Source organism: Triturus cristatus, chromosome 6 (assembly GCF_964204655.1).
Source record: "Triturus cristatus chromosome 6, aTriCri1.1, whole genome shotgun sequence".
NCBI classification, from domain to species: Eukaryota; Metazoa; Chordata; class Amphibia; order Caudata; family Salamandridae; genus Triturus; species Triturus cristatus.
Window position 1 is genome coordinate 343167948 of NC_140589.1, and position 20050 is coordinate 343187997.

At 49.3% G+C, this 20050-nt stretch overlaps 1 protein-coding gene across 1 annotated transcript in view; it reads left to right on the forward strand.

The window, feature by feature from the left end:
• Positions 1-20050, forward strand: part of ADAM17 (ADAM metallopeptidase domain 17) — a 597876-nt gene that overhangs the window by 350654 nt on the left and 227172 nt on the right. Inside the window, exon 11 of the mRNA XM_085610726.1 lies at positions 9241-9393. Coding sequence (XP_085466852.1) covers positions 9241-9393 — 153 coding nt within the window. The remainder of the gene's footprint in view (positions 1-9240; positions 9394-20050) is intronic.

Sequence of the window (20050 nt, forward strand, 5' to 3'; positions counted from 1 at the left end):
TAAACAATTTAAAAAAGAAAATTAGTCTGGTATATTCATGGAGGGTGGTGATCTTTTTTTGCTATGAGATTTGATTTCTTTCATGAGGAGATCCCAGGACTGACTGTGCTATAACCTGCATGTCCCTTCCTGTGTATTTGTGTACTTTTAAATCAAAGCCAGTGGAGAAGGACTGTGCTCCATGTATCACAGAAGGGGAAGTGGTTCTTCCAATAAATTGTGATGTTTCAATTAGCCAGTAATAGGGCAAAATCCACAAATGTAGTGTAGGGTGTTTCAAGTTTGGGGCGTGGAAACAGATATACTTGTACAATTTCTATGGAATTCGCTAATGGACTACCAATCAAACTAATCAGCATCTCAACAATCTTAGCTCAATAGGAGGAAAGGGAGCAGCAGGACCAGTTTACATTTGGCAATTCACATAGAGAGCATTTCAAATCTGTTCTAGGGTATATTTTATTAATATGTATAGGTGTCAGATAAGCCCTGTTCAAAATATGAAATTTTATGTATTTGAACCGGATGTCACATGGCACCTTATGCAGATATTCCAAATGTATTAATTTTTTTTTTTTTACGGAGTTTTATACAGCACGAACTTGACCCGAAGGTATCGGGTATTAGAGTGCTTTACATAGCACCAGTTGCGTTACATGAGGACACATTCATTTTTGTTAGGCACGGGGAGATTACGTGATTTTCCCAGAATCGCAGGATGTTCCGCATCATTGCCGAGACTCGAACCCGGTTACCCAGATTCGAGGTCGACTGCCCTAGCCATTTGGCCAACTCCTCTTCTCTATATATTCTAAGCCAATAACTCCTCTTCCCTATAATATTCTAAGCCAATTGGCATCATGAAGTGGCCTGGTCAGTTCTGTCTCCCAAGATTCCTGAAGGGGTGTTCCGGAAAGATCTTGGTGACTTACATTAAGCTCTATAGTGCCATTTGATCCATTTACCACCATCGCTTATAGTATGCAGCATCTGATAAAACTGATGTTTGATGTGCTCCAAAAAGTGTGGACTAGATCTCAGAGTACACGCTTAATATGTATGTAGTTGACAAACTGACAAAAGAGGACATTGTAGCTCATCACAAGCGTGGGAAGATCTATTAATTCACCATTACAAATAAATCTTCCAACATGGGCTGACCCAAGTCAGTTCAAGAACAAGCCTAACCTGACCATATCCACCCTGCCTGAGTGCTGAGACCAAGCAAAGGAGATGAAAAGGCATACCGGGTAACTAGCTTTATGATCATTCGTGTTCGATTAAGACACAACAAGGCTGTACAAAGTAGAACAAGGCAGCATGTCCCAGGGCATTTAGAGGGGAGCATTAATGAGTGTAGTGAGCCGTCTCGGTTATTGGAAACACTAAACCCTGTTTCAATCAAAGAACGGCCTGCCAGCCATTGAGATACCCCTTGAGCGACTAAATAATATTGCTCAAAATCAGGGAGGGCTAGTCTTCCAGCATCTACAGGTAGTTTAAGTGTAGCTAAAGCAACTAGACGGAATCCTGCAGCCCAAGTTATTCTACCTAGAAACCTGCTGAGGTCTTTTCAAGAAGTACGAAGGATGAGTAATGGCATGTAGCCTTACGGCTAGAGCGGTCGACCTCGAAACTGGAGAACTAGGTTCAAGTCTCGGCAACTACGCTCAGCATCCTATGATTCTGGACAAATCACTTAATCTCCCCGTGCCTAACAAAAATGAATGTGTCCTCATGTAACGAAACTGGTGCTCATGAAAAGTGCTCTGATACCTGATGTCCCGGGTCTAGTTTGCTCTATATAAAACTCTAAAAAATAAATTGAAAAAAACAATTGAAAAAAAAGGTTAGTAAAAGCAACCAATGGAGTACCACAATTTTAATCAAGTTGATCAGACCCATAAACCTCCAAAGGAAGAGTGGACCAAAGTGTAATTTGTCCCCAGAGAGAATGAACCTCCGTGCTCAAGTTACCACCCAGTAAATCCTCAGCTGAATGGTATACATTCATCACCAGGTATCTTATCAGATTCATGCAATAACCTAGAATCCAGTTGTATGTACGGAGGGAGATTATATCCTGATCGTAGAGGAAACATAAATGACTTCACCCAATTCACAGGGACCAGCGATCAAGGGAAATCGTCTAATAGTTATGCGATGGACAAAAAATCTGCCTTGGCATCCTTTAAATAAAACAATAGATTCTCAGTATATAACGACACCGCTTGTATTGTATCACTGAACGGTATCCTCCAATGGGCCCAAAGTAGTCACAACCAAGCAGCACGGAACTTCATAACCATAGCCAATAGCATTTTGTGATCAAGGGCAACCCTTGTGTGTGCCTCTGCCCACAGCCCAAGAGTCAGAGATTCGTTTTCCATTTTTTACACAAGCTGCCAGGTTTGTGTGAAGGATAAACACCCATATCCGGTTGCAAGCTGATATCTACACACTACTCGTGCCCTCAGAAATGAACTAATTAATACATTCCTTATAACTGAGAATTGGGATTCTGACTGTGGAGAGAAGTTCACACCCAGAAAGTGGAACAAACCTAATATGTTAAAAAAAAGAAGCCATTAGCAATGTTATATTCAGATGTTTGTGGTTTAACATAATACACCGTACATACGTAACACCTGTGGTTCTGCATAAACGAGTCTCCCTCATGATTTTTCCCAAAGCTTGTCTGCTGGGTCAGCCCTCTTTCTTTTAAGAACAAAGAGTGCAAGAGATTCATGTTGATGAAGTGGCAAAGTAAGGAATGAGCTCATGTGAAGGAATGGACAAATGCAGAGAAAATATATTTTGAAAAAGGTCTGGAGTACGACAGAATAGAGGCGAAGAATCTAAGGGCCAGATGTAGGTGGCCAAATAGCGATCAGTAACGCTGAAATTTGCAGAATTTCAGCGTTACCGATCGCTAAAAAAGCATGTGAAATGTAGGAGCAGGAACACCGAATCGCTAAATAAGGAATCGGTAAAAATAACGGAAATTCACTACCGATTCCTTATTTAGCGATTATGCCACACCGACTCACTATTTAGCTACTCGCAAAATAAGGAATCTGTAAAATAAATCGCAAACCTATGTACATAAAATCGCTATTACCGATTCCTTAAGAAATTGCTAATTAAGAGGCGCGAATTACCATGGACTCAAATCAGGTGGTAACCAGGTGCACAGCATATAAACAGCCCCAGAATGCATCATCGTGGACACAACGGCGGCCCTCTACGTCATTGCAAGGCGGTTAAGGATACGAACTGCAGCACAAAGGATTTGGAGGCGACAGGAACGCGTCTACAGATTGCACTTCACCTTATTCCAACTCACAGAGGCTGAAGTCCATGAGAGGTACAGGCTACACCCAAACACCATCCTGGACCTGATATGGGACCTGCACCCATTCCTGGAGCAGCAGACACCAAGGGCGCACGCAATACCTACTCATGTACAGGTACTCTGTTGCCTGCACCTCCTGGCATCTGGCAGTTACCAAGGGGTAATAACTGCGGCAGGTGGAGTCTCACAGAGTTGCCTGTCGCGTTTCCTCAATACATTCCTGGACGCCATGTTGCAAAGGATGCCACACTACATCCAATTCCCCAGCACACAGTCAGAACTGCAAAAGACCAAGATGGACTTTTACCAGAAGGCCCATTTCCCACACGTCATAGGTTGCATTGACGGGACACATATACCAATCTGCCCCCCTGCTGCGACAGAGTACATCTATCGCAATCGCAATTCCACACATTCAATAAATTTACAGGTGATATGTGATGCCTCTTCCATCATCACTGACATAGTTGCAAAATTCCCAGGGAGCACGCATGATTCATACATATTCAGGAACAGTGGGATCTATACCAGTCTCGTTGCGGGTGAATTCTGAGAAGGCTACCTGCTAGGTAAATACATGTGACACCCCCTGAAGTATACACCTGTTGCTATGATTGTTGACTGTGAATAGTTTACTTTATTCTCACACTTAGGTGACAGCGCCTATGCCGTGTGATCTTTCATCCTGACTCCGTACCTGCACCCATCCACCCCAAGTGAAAGGTGATATAATGTTGCACATAGATCTACGCGCAATGTGGTTGAGCGAACGTTTGGACTCCTCAAAAGCAGGTTCCGCTGCCTCCACAAAAGTGGAGGTGCACGGCAGTACCAGCCCCTGGTCGGCTGCAAAATCATAGCTGCATAACCTTGCCACTAAGAGGGGGACACCCGTGGAAATCAGTGAATGTGAGGAGGAGGATGAGGAAGGTACACAGCCACTGCGCAGCAGGCGGCGCAGCTGCAGCAGATGGGAGACAGAGACGGTCAGAGATCACACAGAATTATTTCTGAGTAAGCAATGAGACAAAGCCAGTTAATGCAATTGTGTCAGGGTGTTAATTTACCTTACATCAGGCGATTGTACTGCACACCTTAACACCAATGATGGCCTCACAGTGCCCGATCAAGCACAACATGGCATAGTCACTGCCCAATGCAAGATCACTAGTCCCATCATTGTGTCCAATGGGTTACGTCACCCACCGCACAATGGAATGTGATGGCAGTGCTTATCTCCTACGCACACGCGCACCACTGCTGCGTTCAGCAGGAACACTGTCCTCACCAGTGCTGTGTCCTGCGGCAGAACCATGCCTGACACTGCGCCTCCTGACACTGCGCCACCTGTTCTCTGGCAAGGGGGGGTGTTATGCTGCTGCGACTGTTTGCCTCCTCACTCTCAGCCCCATCCCCTCTACCAGTGGCAGCAATTTGGTTTGTCTGAAGCACCTCTAAAGCACTGGTGACAATTACTAGGCCCTGAGTGACTTCACGGCTGTACTTTGCCATTTCCAGTTGCATGGCCACAGAGCGACAACTGAACACATGGGTTGCATTGCACAGCCTGTTGACAGACTTGGTATACCCTTCAGGTTACTGCCTGTCTCTGCGCCTTGCAGCACGGTCACTATCACACTGTCCTCACCAGTGCTGTGTCCTGCGGCAGAACCATGCCTGAAACTGCGCCTCCTGACACTGCGCCTCCTGTTCTCTGGCAAGGGGGGGTGTTATGCTGCTGCGACTGTTTGCCTCCTCACTCTCAGCCCCATCCCCTTTACCAGTGGCAGCAATTTGGTTTGTCTGAAGCACCTCTAAAGCACTGGTGACAATTACCAGGCCCTGAGTGACTTCACGGCTGTACTTTGCCATTTCCAGTTGCATGGCCACAGAGCAACAACTGAGCACATGGGTTGCATTGCACAGCCTGTTGACAGACTTGTTATACCCTTCTGGTTACTGCCTGTCTCTGCGCCTTGCAGCACGGTCACTATCACTTCTGCTGCATAACAGCCTCACTGCATCTGACATCTCCTTCATGCCCTCTGCCACAGTATTGTTGAGGCAGTATATGGCCTCCGTCATGTTGTCAATCTTCCTGTTGTTTGCCACCATCTGACGTTGAATGGCCCTCATTGTCTTTCCCTGCAGGCGCTGCACTTTGAGCATCTGCCCCTCCAGACCAGAGAAGACACTGGAGTCATCAGCGTCGGGACTCTGTGCCCTTTGTCGCCGTCTACGGGCACCTGTTTTGCCATCCTCCACGGGGGACTGTGTCAAAGATGCCTGTGTTTCATCATCCGGCGCGGTCTGTGGTGCTCCCTGGCTGGCATCCTCTGTGCCATCTATCTCCTGGAGGCTAGCCACTGTATTCCTCCTTGATCGTGCTGGTGGTGGTGGTGGGGATGGTGGTGTGGTTTCAGCAGGTGTTATGTCTTCCTCCGCAATAGTGTTTTCCTCCCTGGAAGTCTCGCAAGTCTCCCCCTCTGCAGCCTGGGGCGATGTTCCGCCTGTGGATACAGAATGTACTATTACTCACTTTTCTGCCAGAATATTTCTGCAACTAAATTTCATGACTGACAATCTAGCTGTCTGTCCTCCGCTAGCTCATCTCTTGATGTGTGTGACATGCCTATGCTTTTTGGGGACTGACTGATTTGCTAATAGTTGATAGGGACTACATCTCCCATGATGCATTGCTGAATCTAGACAAACAATGTCTGGAGTGGGATTCTTGCAGGGGGATTGGGGTTAGGGAGGGGATATAGCATGCTGTGCAGGCATCTTACCTTGTCTATCGGATGCTGTTGCTGAGCTGTCCACGTCCCTGATGCCACTGACGCTCTCCGGCTGGAGGGTGGACTCAACCATTTGCTCTAGGGCAGTCGGAGCAGGCGCAGATGAGGTTCCCCCGCCTGTCTTCCTGGCTTGTTTCAGCCAGTCAGCCACCCTCTCCTTTGCATGTTTCCTCAGATCATCCCATCGCTTCTTAAGCTCATCTGTTGAGCGATGTGTGACGCCAATGGCATTGATCTTCTGCTGGATCCCCAGCCAAATCCTCCTTTTTTTGTGCCTCAGGGACGTGAAGAGATTTCTTGCCAGAGAGCTGATTGTGATCTTTACCTACCTCCTCTATGAGGATCTCCAACTCCCACTCACTAAACTTGTGCTTGCGCTTTCTGTCGCCAGCATCCTTCCCCTTCTCCTGTGAGGCCATGGTGCAGTTCCTCTGTGTTTGCTAGGTGGTAGCTGTGCAGCCCCTGTGCTCTTGCTCCCTGCCTCTCCAACAGCTTCAGGATCAGTGCAGCTGCATGGGTGTGGCCACTTCCTGGTTGTGATGTCATCAGGAGGCACAGGATTGGCTGAATCTTGTAATTGCGATTTTTTTTTTTGGAACTCCCGGAATCGCTAATTACCGAATCGGTATTACCGATTCAGTAATACAGATTTGGTAATGTGGATTCGGTATTTGTAATAGCGATTTTCACCGATTCTGTGGATTTTACTGATTTTTTTCCTACATCGGAAATAGCGAGTTCTTAATAACGATTCGGTAAAAATCGCTATTAAGGACTCGGTATTTCGGGTTTACCTACATAGGGCCCTTAGTGTTTACTGCAAAGCATATGCCCAGGATCTGTTGTAACCACAGCCACTTACTGCCTTGATGCTGCAGCGTGACTACTTTGGCAATAATATGACTGTGACTCTGTGGGCCACTTCCCACTGAGTTGTGCACGCCATTCTTTGTAACTGTATAATCACGAAACACATTGCTTACTCCTTATCACTGTGCATGTACTGCTTGAATCATTATGGGTCCAAGATGTATTCCTCTAGACACAGCAGATCAGTGGCAGTTTTGTTTGTCCATTGGAAACCAAGTAGCTTAGTAACTATGTTTAATAAATAAATAAATAGCATAATTGCAAGAGAGATAAATAACATGGTTTGCTTGAGAAGACCTGCTTGGTTGCAAGCTTTGTTCTATCATAGCATCTTATAGGATATGGTTGTGGACTAACCCCTTCATGATGAAGTCATGTTTTCTCCTGCTACAAATGTGTTTATAGAAAAATATGACAAGTCATACAGTAAAACATCGAAGTGCATTTGCCACTTGCTTGAAAACAATGTTTTTATCAGTCTGCTGTAGGAGTTACGCATTTTAAAAGCCATTGCATCTGCAGAAAATGTTAAAACACTGGTGCAACAAATGTTTTCATAACCTTGAATTTTGTTCCAGATAGTCCACCAGGCACACCTTAGATTATTATTACCTGAACCTGTGTTTTTTATTGACTTCTCTTGGCTGGAAGGTTGCGCTGATAGGAGAACTGGATGGGAATATCTGAGTAAATTAAATTCCAGAGAACTGTTTTATCAATACTTGAAATTTGCCATCTGAGGTTAGCACAATCAATACAAATGTCTATATTTTGGCCAGTGCACTTTTTCTGTAATGTGTATGAAAGTTCTCACAATTGTGCTGATCCATCTGTACCTTAATTAGACGGTGGACTTGTGAAATCCGATTAAAGTGCATTCTGTCTACAGAATGTGTATCTAATATTCAAACGTACACCATCAAGGATTTTCTATAAAAAACAAAAAAATCCCAAATTACACTCTTTCGGAATGTTTTGTCATTAGACCAAGAACTGACTGTGGGTGTAAAGCCTGTCCATTGCTTACAATGTGTGTTAGCTTTACTGTCACACTCATTTGCATGGTTCTTATTCAGTGGCTTTCCTTGTCCATCATGTATAGCCTCTATACTTGTGTCCTTCCACTGTTACCTTTAGGGAACTTCTTTTTTAAGCATTCTAAGATGGGGAGTGTGTTTTCCCGTTGTCCCCCACATGCACTTCCCTCCCCCGCATTCCAAGTTGTTCTCTCTCATCTGTGTGCTTCCCTGCCACTGCACTCCTTGTTGCTCTCTCTCTCTCTCTCTCCTGTGTGCTTCTCTCCCCCCACACTGCATGTAGCTTTCTCTCTTCTCTCTTCTAAGCTTTTCCCCCATGTTGCTGTCCTTTGTATGCTGCTTTTCCCTTCCCCTGCCCCACCTTTTGCTCCCTATCTACTCATCCTTTCCCCCCCACTCTGCAGTCCTTATTTTTATATATCTTTTTTAAATGTTCTACTTAAAGAATAAAAAATGCTTTCACCCTAATTCTTTTTATTATGATTTATTCACGGATCCGCTTCGGATTATTGGGACTTGCTTCATTTTGAAAGCACCCATGTGTGCTTGTGTAATAACATGTGAATGCATAGGTCATCGCGCATGCGTGTGCATACAAAATGATGTGGCTGCGTCATTACTCCTTTTTCCCCCTTTATCATGCTGTAGTGCCGGTGCCCACCACTAGCAGCACATGCACACATTAAATACTGGGCTGAAATCAAAAATACTTGATTAGGCATATTTTCACCTTCCCTTTCACCCAAACCCTCCCCCACACAGATTACCACATTTATTGAATCACATGGAATTTGTTGCTGGCATGAGTGATTGGAGTCTTCTACATGACTGACATGTCTCCTTCTCTACCCTATCTCCAATGCCTTTTTCTTGTTGAGGCCGTTCAGCACCACCCAACATACCTCAGGGTGTCTGACATCATATGTACAACGCGCTGTTGCTTTTCTGCTTGAGAAAATATTTGGTTGCAAAATCAGTCTTTATTTAATTAATCTTATCATTCAGATCTGGTTATCCTGATTGCAAATCTTTCGTCGTGGAATATGGTTTTACAGTTATAATGCTTGTAATGTTTCATTGATTACAATCTTTGTTAACATTTAAGGGACAATTGCTGCCCAGTCTATAAATACAATATCACATTTTTCTTCTTTCTTGAAATTTTCCTGCTCTGTTAAAGGAAGCAGACCTGGTTACCACTCATGAACTGGGACATAACTTTGGAGCTGAACATGATCCTGACACCTTAGCCGCATGTGCACCTAGCGAAGACCACGGAGGAAAATATGTCATGTATCCTATCGCTGTCAGTGGAGATCACGAAAACAACAAGGTACTTGGGTATTTGTTATATTTTATTTCATCCAACAAATGAGATTGTAAGCTTAAAGTATAAATTTGTAGTGTGCTTAATATTGGGAACGCTCTTAAATTTTGCAAATTAGACAACAGTGGCATAGAGTTTGCTAGATCTCCAATAACAGCATAACTGCTAATTAGGCCACATCTTCCCCCCTATTCGATGAAAACCATTGACTGTTTAATAAATAGATGTTGTTGTAGCTGCACTTACAATCCAGCTCCATGAATACAGTGTTCACTTTTTTGGGTAGGGCAGAGATTCTTTATTTATTTTTTATATTCTTCAGTGCATGTTGCCCATAGTTCAAGGGGTATGTTCATATGCAGTGAAGACCCCAATAAAGAGCAAATATTATAACAGACTGAGCAGCCATAGCATTCTATTTAAGGTGATGACTGGGGGTTTGATAAAGAATCATAACTTACTTCATAAAAGTTACACCCAAACGAGTTCTTCTTTACAAATCCCATCTAAACTGGCCACGTGGTTATCCAGTAAGGTTATTATGAATAGTTCTCTATTTACCTGGGCACAGAGGAGCTCTCATGGGCAGGTGTGTTAATTTCATTTCAAACTATGATGGATGGATGTTATCTCCCTTTCCGCGTACAACCTCCCGTTGTATATTCAGGATGTGGGGACTGACCTCTAACCCATCATGAAAGCCTTAGACAACTTTGGGTGACATTCTGGGTTAAAAGTTAACTGCTAAAAGCCCTATGAACCATTGGGCCCAGAGGCTACTCCTGGCTGGGTGGGTTGTGGAAGACTGGCCATAAGGTGGGAAAGAACCACTTTAAGATATCTTGGGGTACATCATTAGGGTCTTAAGACCCCAGGTGGCTGTCTGAAGGACCGTATCACTCACAGCTGTGGGAAGGATTGCCCTAGCTCAAATGGTGATGCTGCCACATGCCTCTTATATTATTTTGCAAACCTATCACTAGTTATTCCTAGATGGGTCCACTAGACTGATTATGGAATGCGGCGAGGCGCAGAATCGCATTGGGAACAGTGAAGTGGTAGTTCAGTCACAGTGGCATTGGAGTCTCAGACATTGAGCTTTACTATATTGTGGCTGAAACCCAGTGGATTGTTAGGAGGCTAGCTGGGTATAATCCCCAAGAAACTTGTGATGAGCTACGGGTCGATGGAGGATTCCAGATGCAGATAGGGCTACCACACATTGCCAAAACATAGAGCTCCTGTCTCGACTAGAGCTGGTGGCTCAACACTACCACTAGCTTGCACTACAGCTAACTCACGGCAAGGTGCCCTATGCCCCTGAAGTCCTGTTAAATTTTGTGCTTGTGTATTTCGGGATCCAAAGCAGAAGAACCGAGGAGCTGGGAGAAAGTGGGGATAGATATGTTGGAGAACCTGTTTGAAAATGGGATCCTAGTACCATTTGACTCTTTAATGGAAACAATTGGGCTTCCTCCAGGTCAATTATGACACTACAGGGCCATGATGGTGAGTTTATGCAAGCTTTGTAGTATAACAGATTAAGAACGGTAGACCAATGAATACATACAGACTTGCTCACACTATGCTGCGCCCGGAGGCTAATTACCTGAATATACAGGGCTCTGCTGGACTTTGGAGGGTCAACCCTGAACAGCTTAAAGAATAAGTGTAAAAACGATATTGATGAGCTTTTTCATGAAAAGGAGTGGGATCACATTTTAGAATACCTCGGGTGAGTATCTCAATACAGCAGATTACAGAATATTTTTTTATGATAATCAATTTTATTGGTTTCAAAGAGCAAACAAAACATCAGCACAAGACATTTCAAAATGTATAAGTCATTTCCGCAAGAGGCAATTCGGAGTACAGGTAGATTTTTGATCGAGTGAGCCACCAAGACATAACGGCATTATACATGGGTTTGGAAGTGTAAGAGGGATACATTTAGTCCATTTGATTTAGCCATTTGCCCCAGACCCTGTTGTATTTTGCCGGGCATCCACTGGCCTCAAGTAAGGGTTCTTCTTGAGCGGCGCACCAATCCACCCCTCTGCGCCATTTTGCTATACTCGGGGGTTTGACCTGTGCCCAGGCCATTGCGATGTCTCGCTTGGCCACGGCAATTGCCGTCCCGAGGAATAGTTTGTCTGATCTAGAGCCATCCAGGCCGTCCAACACCCCAAGGATAAGATGTAAGGGGTCGTGGGGGACCTGCCAGCCCAGGATCTGTGTGAGTTCGGACTCTATCCCTGTCCAGTACGGGCTAAGGTTGGGGCATGTCCACACCATGTGGTAGAAATCTGCTGGTGCATAGCCGCAGCGTGTACAATCCGGGGAGGGACGCAAGCCTGCTTTATGTATGGCGCTTTGGGGTGAGGTAAGCCGTATGCAGGTAGTAGAGCTGAATGAGGCGAAGTTTGGTCGAGGTCACAATGGTTTTGAGAGCCATAAGGGCATCATGCCAATCCTCCTCCAGGGCACCCAGCTGTTAGAGGTCGTGCTTCATGTACTCTAATTCTTAGTAAAACGCAGGGAAACTCCAAGTCCCAGAATGCCTAGCCAGAGGGAATACCTTGTATGCCTTCTCATGATGCATCACCAGATCATGTGACTGCTGCATCACCAGATCATGTGATTGCTGCCGGCATATAAGCTGCCTGAACACTCCCACAAGTGCTTGGCCTCACTTCCTGTATTTGGACCACGCCCCTGTTTCCTCGTTTGGATTCCTCCTGAACCTAGTCCTCGTCTGCCTCCGTTTACCTCGACATTTCAGCTCCAGTCTGCTCGGCGCTTGGGATTCCTGTGTGAGTTGGCATCTCGCCGAAGTGTTATTCTCCCTCTAGCGCGAGGAAGCGCTGTTCCAAAGATTCTTTTTCGTTAGCGCGAGGTCGCGCTATTCCATATGTTTTCGTCTTCCTGATTTTGACATTAGCGCTTGCTACGCGCTGCCTGGCCCTTTGAACTTTGACGCACTGACTTGCCCCTTTGAACTTTGGCGCGCTGCCGTGTTGCCGTGCACTTTGGACTCCGTGCACTTTGGACTCTGATGCGCGAACGCGCTGATTCTCAAGCAGCCTTGCCTTTTGCTTTTGATTGTTGGAAACAGTAGCGCTGGCTACGCGCTGCCTTGTCCTTTGCCTTCCAGAACTCAAGAAACGCTGTGGAACTGCCGATGACGAAATAATCGGTAAGCTGTATTTTTGGACGACACACTTGAGCGTTTCAGTGGAATTGACAATCCATGAACATTTAACACAGCGCAGGTTATGTCGCTGTATGTACCCGTTATCCTATGAGTTTGGAACCTGCACTCCTTCCCCAGTAGCCACCGCGAGGTGCAGGATCGTCTGGTTTTGAATCCTCCTTTGTTTCATCTTTTTCAAGAAGAGACCTTCAATCCCTATTCCTAGGTCTGATGGTGTAAGTATGAAAAGGCATATAATGTAATGATTACAGTGAAGAGGGAGGGGAACGCAATAGATTAGATCTCACATAGTGTATGTTGTCTCTTTTGTCTCCCTGCAGGAACCTAGATTCCCATACCTGCCATCCCAATCAAAGACCTGGTGGTCCTTTCGGGTCTCTTCGCCCTCGTGGGGTCAGATCTTCCTATAGTGTATTTATACCTAGGGGAGACTGGACTCTAGGAGGGAGTAGAGACTTACTCTTCGCTCCCGTGGATCTCGGACTCTCTGTCGTTGGACCTAGCACCGGACACCAGCCACCCCTCCCCGTGGGTACGGAGCGGGTCAAGAGTTGTGGGGCCGTTGTTGACCAGGGTGCGGTATATCAGAAACACCCCTCCCCAGGTTCCCCATCATGACTTGGGCTTCCAGCGGGCTGAATTCAGGGAGTGACGTGCCTGTTGAGATGTGTGCATTAAGGGCGTGTTGTAAATATTTGTAAAATTGGGAGGTGTGTAGGGTGTAGCATTTCTTAAGTCGGTGAAGGCCCTAATGTGATCCCCTACCCAAACGTCGCCTAGATATTCCTATGAGATCCCAACATCGGAAGCCTGTTGCTACTTCTCTTAACCATAAACCTTGCCAGAGAGGCGTGTGTTGGCTCAGTCGTTTATCCCACCGCGTGTGCCGCAGTGCCGTGCGCCAGGCCACGAGGACCGCTCTGGCTATCTGTGGTATCGCTTTGAGTATTGGGGTCCCATATAAATATGATTGTATTTGGGGGAAGGTCAGGTCCTTGAGCTCCGTTTTGTAGGCTGGGTCAGACCAACCCCCGATGAACCAGTCATGGATGACGAGGAGTCTGATAGCTAAATAGTATAGGTGGAGATCGGTCATACCCATGCCTCTGTCAAAGGGTGGAATCCTGCAACGGGCGATGGCGACACGTTGTCTCCCCCCTCTCCACAGAAACCTTGTGATCACCCATCCATCTCCCTAAACCAGCTACTCGGAAGATGTTAGGTGATGTTCTGAATGATATATATGAAGCAGGGGAGAATCATCATTTTGAACAACACCACCCTCCCGAGAGGGTTGAGTGGTAGAGCCTGCCAGCTTTTGAGGTCGTCCTTGGCTTTCTTGACCAGATGGGTAATGTTCAGTGCCTATTCCAGCTCCGGGAGTAGGTCCACCCATAGCCCTATGTATTTGAACGATTGTCGCCTGATGGGGATGGTCGGTTGCTAATCGAAGCATTCCCTAGAGAGATGAAGGGGGACAAGGGTGGATTTAGCCGGGTTGAGTCGGAGGCCAGAGACGTTTTTCGAAGGCTTGGAGTAACTCAAGGCATCTAGGGCTAGAGCTGGCTGGGTCCGCCAAGAAAAGCAGGCCATCGTCCGCGTACAGGGCGATTTTGTCAACGTGATGGTGTCCCAAGCCCAGCCCTGGACTCTGTTAACGTCCCGTATAAGGCAGGCCAAGCGTTCCAACTCCAGTAAGAATAGTAGGGGTGAGAGGGGACACCCCTGTTGTGTGCCTCTCTGGACTGGGAATGCCTTCGACAGTGCACCATTGGTAAGTACTCTGGCTCTGGGATTGGAGTAGAGGACTCGGACAAGATGTCGGAATTGGTGGCCAAAACCCACCGTCTGAAGGTCGTCGGCCAAATACCACCAGTCTACCGTATCGAAGGCTTTTTCGAAATCGACGAGGAGGAGCATTCGGTACGGTGTGAGGAGCTGGCGGTAGGCTAGGGCGAGGTGAAGGCACCTTAGGCAATGTCTGGTATCACGCGTTGGCATGAAGCCACATTGGTCCGGGTGGACCAGCTTATGTAGAAGGGGGCAAAGTCGTTAGGCCAGGACTGTGGCGTATATTTTCATTTCAGTATTGATTAAAGAGATTGGGATGTAGTCCGCACATACGGGAGAGGGCGGTTGGGTCTTGGGGATCACAACAATAGTTGCACATCGCTCCTCGGGGGGGGGCGGGGGTCTGTTGCCCGAGGCGTCCCAGACTTCAGGTATGATCCTGTTAGCTAGTGGCTAGGAAATTAGATTGTGCAACAACTTCCCATTTTTATCGCCCCATCCATATACTCGGGCCACAGAGGAAAGCCATAGCATCATGGCCGAGGCAAGTGAGATCTGCCTGATTTCCTCTCAAATAGGCGCGATTTGTCTGTCCTGGCGAACATCAGAGACCTAAGAGAGGGCTGTCTCCAGCCGTGTTGCCTGAGGCTCAAGCAGGGTCAGGCAGTCGTTCCGTACCGCCCGCTTCGTGTGTATCTGGCCTCTGGCCACACCACGGATACTGACTTTACTGGCCTCCCAGAGAGTACCCGGGGAGGGAACCGAGCCCTGATTAGTAAGGAAGTAGTGACTTAATTTCACCTCTATCGCTTTCTTGACTTCCCTGTCCTGTAACAACCAAGCGTTCAACCTCCATGGTGTCCGAGTCGTGGTTGAGGCTCCGCCCAAGTGCAAAGACAGGGCCGAATGATCCGATATTCCCCGGGGAGGATGGAAATAGTAGAAACGTTCTGGAAATCGGGGGCCGGCAGAAGGAGCAGGTCAATGCGGGAATGTGTGTAGTGGGCCGCTGAGGTATGGGTATATTGAGTACCTCGAGGATTCCATATCTTCCAGAAATCGCATAAGCCAAGGGCGGCCGACCAGTCAGCTAACTTCTTAGTGTGGGCCAGTCTCGTCAGGGAGGGCGTACCAGTCGCGTCAAATGCCAGTTGCATAACTGCATTAAAGTTTCCCCCGTTTATAGTCTGACCCAGGGGCAGTGAAGAAATTATATCAGTGAGGCGGAGGAGGGTCTAAGTGAGTGTTGCAGGTGGGATGTGTACGTAAGCCAGGTTCAGGGTATTCCCTTCGAGCTTCCCGGCCACGGTCACAAACCAACCCTGCGGGTCTGTCACAATGTGGTCAGGGGTGAAGGAGAGCCCTCGCCGTGTTAGGATTGCAACCCCTTGTGAGCCCTGTTCAAAACGAGAATGCCATACCCTGTCGAACCCATATTGTGCGAGGAAGGGACAATTGGTTCCCAGGACGTGGGTTTCCTGAAGCAGGAGTATGTCAGGCGCATGGCGCTGGGCATACTTGAGGACTGCCGTTCGCTTGATGCGATCTAATAGCCCGTTTGCATTCCAAGACAGAACATGGAGGGACCTACCTATGGTGGACATCTGAGTCATGAGTGAGTAAGAAGAGTGGGTCAAAGGGCTTTGGTCCCCGTGCTGTACTGTCTTGCGGTGTCAGTGCGGGGGGCAAGTGTCAAGGTGCTGTAAACAGTAGAGAAAGGTGACCAGAACATTGTCGGGTCTAGAACAACTCTGAGGACAACGATCACCACCCTACCCCCCCAAGCCCCTTTCCCTACACTTCTGGAACCGAAGCATCTGTCGCCCTGAAAGAAAGAAAGTCAGTTAACAATAATCATTAAGCTAAACTGAAACGCTTAGCTGGGCACTGCGTGGTAATGGTGGACACCTCCACTAGCGGATATGATAGTGTCATTAGCATGCCTCTGCATTTGCACCGTCTCTGAGGTATACCTTCTCTCACTGACCAGTCAAGATCTCTGATACATGCACCTGCACCCCCTACTAACTCCCTAGATCACAGAACTTCTGGAAAGATCGGGGTCTGAAGCCACGGCGTTCAGAGAACAGGAGGGGGACGGACTGCGGTTTTGATCTTCGGAGCTCTCACGGCTTCGGTCCCGGGGGGTTGGAGGGGCCGCAGTGATAGTGGACCCACAAGTACCCAGGCCAGGCGACGCGGATCTCCCCTCACGTCGTCCTCGCCCCCTGCGAGACCGCGTGCCTCCTCTGTTGCTTAGGAGGGAGCAGGCCAGTCTTCTGTGAGCCAGACAGTTCGGTGAGGGAGGCCGAACGGACCTGCAGGGGTCGCTCCTCAGTTAGCCAGGTCCATGCAGACTGTGGGGTGTCAAAAAAAGCGTCTTGCTCTAGAAGACAACCCGCAGGCGGGCCGGAAAGAGAAGGCAATATCGCAGTCCCAGGTTAGGGAGGTTTTGCTTGACCTCTGTGTCGGAAACAACGGTGGTCCTGAACCTCTCTTGTGTAGTCTGGACAGAGCATTATATTGTGGTTTTGGAACGTCAGGGAACCCTGAGCCCGGGCCGTGTTCAGGATGGCGTCTCTGACCCTAAAGTTTAGGATCCTCGCGAAGATTGGACGGGGTGGGAGCACCAGGAGGTGGCTTAGGGGCCAGGGAGCGGTGGGGGCTGCAAACCATGTCGAAAGAGCATCCTTGGGCATTCAGGATTTCAGCCAGGTTTCCACGAACGTAGCCGCGTGACCCTGCTCGACCCCCTCAGGGAAGCCCACCCGGCTCAAATTGTTGCTGTGTGAGCGATTCTCTGCATCCTCGGCCCTGCTGTGTAGTTCCGTAATGCATGTCTGCAGGTGGGATACCTGCTCTTTCAGCTGACCGAGCTCATCCTCTACTGTGGAAATGCGGGACTCCGTTTCTGAAATCCTGGCTGTGGCGTTGCGCAGGTCTTGGCGGATATGGGCCGTGTCCACCTGGACCTCGCCGATCTTGTTCTCCACGGAGGCCTGAGAAGCGCCGATGGCCTTTAGGATGGTCGATTGGTCGCCCCAGGCGTCTTTTCCGCTGGATTCCGTTCAGTTGTGGTGTATTGGTCCATTTTGGTTTGATTTTGTGTTGCGGACGCCTTAGGGACGCGATCCTTTCCCATAGCAGCGTCAAGAGGGGGGCAATGGCCGCCCGGAGCGTCAGAGTGTGCAGGCACCAAAGTCAAGGCGGGAGGGGGGGAATCCCCCACCCAAGGGCAGCCTGTGGGTAGTGACATCCCAGTGGGCTTCCTGGGGGTCCAGGTCCCACGGCTTCTCAGCTGCTGGATGGAGTGTGTCCCACAGAGATTAGGCACGGGCCAGTGGTGTCTTCATCCAGCTTGGGTGGCGGTCTGAGCTGCCTATGTCCAGGAGGGTCCACGCGGGAGCAGAGGAGGGGGGATGATGGGGGGGGCTCCTTCCCGGTACGCCCTCGCTTGATTGGCGCGGCTGAGCCCACCCCCACAGGCCTACTGCTGTGCTGGTACTGGAACTTAGTGCGTAGGGGGAAAATGTGCAGATTGGGCCCATGCACAGCCGTTGGTATCACTCGCTGGGGTCGTCGCGGATCCCTCCAAGGCCCGACCCTCCAAAAGGGCCCCCTCAGGCCCCAGGCGGGCAGCACCTCACCAAGTACCGCAGGCGCAGCTTACTCTGGCCCGCAGAGGGATGCATTCAGAGGAGGGGGAGGCAGGGGACCGCCCGTTGGCGATTGTGCCTCCGCTGCCCGAGATGGAGGCCAAAATTGCGGGGATGCTGCAGAACTTCCTTACTGTTCAGCAGGTCGCACCCCCATGGTAGGCTCCCCCCCCCCCAAGCGCCCGGAGCCAGCGGGGGCAGATCACCCCCAGCAGTGGGACCCAGGCAGGAGGCCACATAAGTCGCAAAGGGAGTACTCTAAGGGCCTCTATAGGCCGTTCTTCTCTCCGCCTGCTAAGGAGCAGGGGGCCTCCAGCGAGCGCGGGGACAGCAGTACCTCCGCAGGCGCTGCCGAAGCAAAGTTCACTTCAGACTGGTGTCCGGCGGGGCCCCGCAAGGAGAAGTCACTCACAGGCAGCCTCAGGGGGGCCACAACAGGCCCGAGTGGAGGTCGCCCCACGGAGCAGTTGGGGGCCGGGCTGCGCAGTCCAGGCCTCGGCGGCCTCAGCCCTCTCAGGATCTGCTGGACAGGATTTCGTGCAATAGGATCCGGCGGTACAGGTAGGGGCCTCGGGCGCCGCCCAGCCTGCTGCAGACGTCAGGGACAACACAGGATCAGGCCCGGTCGGGCTGCGGGGCCGCCGGCGTCCTACGATGATCGCAGGAGGGGGGAGGAGATGGAGTTGGAGCTCCCCGCTGCCCGGTACGTGCAGCCAATCTCTCCATCACTATCCCGCCGCAAAGCGGCCTCGGAATCACAGCAGGCCGGGGATCTCACACCACACCGCCTCTCACCGGGTCTCGTGGGGATGCCGTTCTTCCATCCTCTGAGGCACCGGCGAGCACCGCCAGCAGACACCAGTACGCTTGGCCTCCACAGGCCAGGCCCCAGGCGCCCCCGGCTGCAGGAGGACCACTCTCTGGAAGGGGGAGGCCCCCTGCCACCACCACAACCCCGCCGCCCGAGCCGGGGGCCGATCCCCAGCATCACCTCCGCGAGGTCTCCGGCAACAGTGGGACACGGCGGGTGCCCACATCAACTTCGTGGATACGGCCCAGGAGAGAGCCTCGCCCCGGGCTGCGCGGCCTGATACTTTGCTCTGGGTCGCAGGAGTCGTCTCGGATCTCGTCAGCAGCAGTTGAGCCACTGGCCCGCCAGTCACCAGGTCGCGGGTGAACTAGTTCCGCTGTTGGCCCCACCACCATGGGCAGAGGTCAGGCCTCCGGGAGTCCTGAAGCAGGCACCGCCATTTTAAGTATGGCAAAAGAAGAGGTGAGTGGCACTCGAGAGCCGCATGTAGTTCATGGCATTTGGCACCACCGGCGGGTAGCTCAGGTTGCGGCGGGGCGCAGGGTGCAGAATACAGGGTTGGATGGCTGCCAATGCTGGTGGATCTTGGAGCGGATGACGGAGGGGTCCAGAGCACTCTTAGAGTGCGACTGCCATTTTGATGCTCCAAGCCACGCCCCCAGATTACAGAATATATAATGCAGCCAATTGCACGGGGCTAAATTGACCATGCACGCTATCAGCAAAATGAATCCTAGTGTGATGTCGACCTGCTTTTGTTGCCACATGGAGTAGGAGGGATTTATCCATGTGATGTAGGAAAGCCCAATAGTGTATCAATTCTGGTGGGGCGTTAGTGTTCACTTTGAGGGCGAGATGGGTAGGAGTCACTATAGGACTGTGGAGGCCTGGAATTTGGACCTAGCCCCAAGATAGGAAAGACCAAGATGACATTTGCTGACCTGCTGCTGGCAATAGCTAAGCACACTGTTGCCATGCTTTGGAAGGCCAGTTCAGGACCTCCCATGAAACCTTGGTACAGATAGATACTTCTAACCTCAGATTCCTCACCTTGTGAATATCTCCAAGTGTCAGACTGGACTTAAAACCTAAACAGCAGTGCTCCTGTGTGCCATCATGCGGCTCTGTGCTCACTCCATTCCACTCTAGAACTGAAGAGCAGAGCCCCATATAAGTGCCACCCATGCAAGC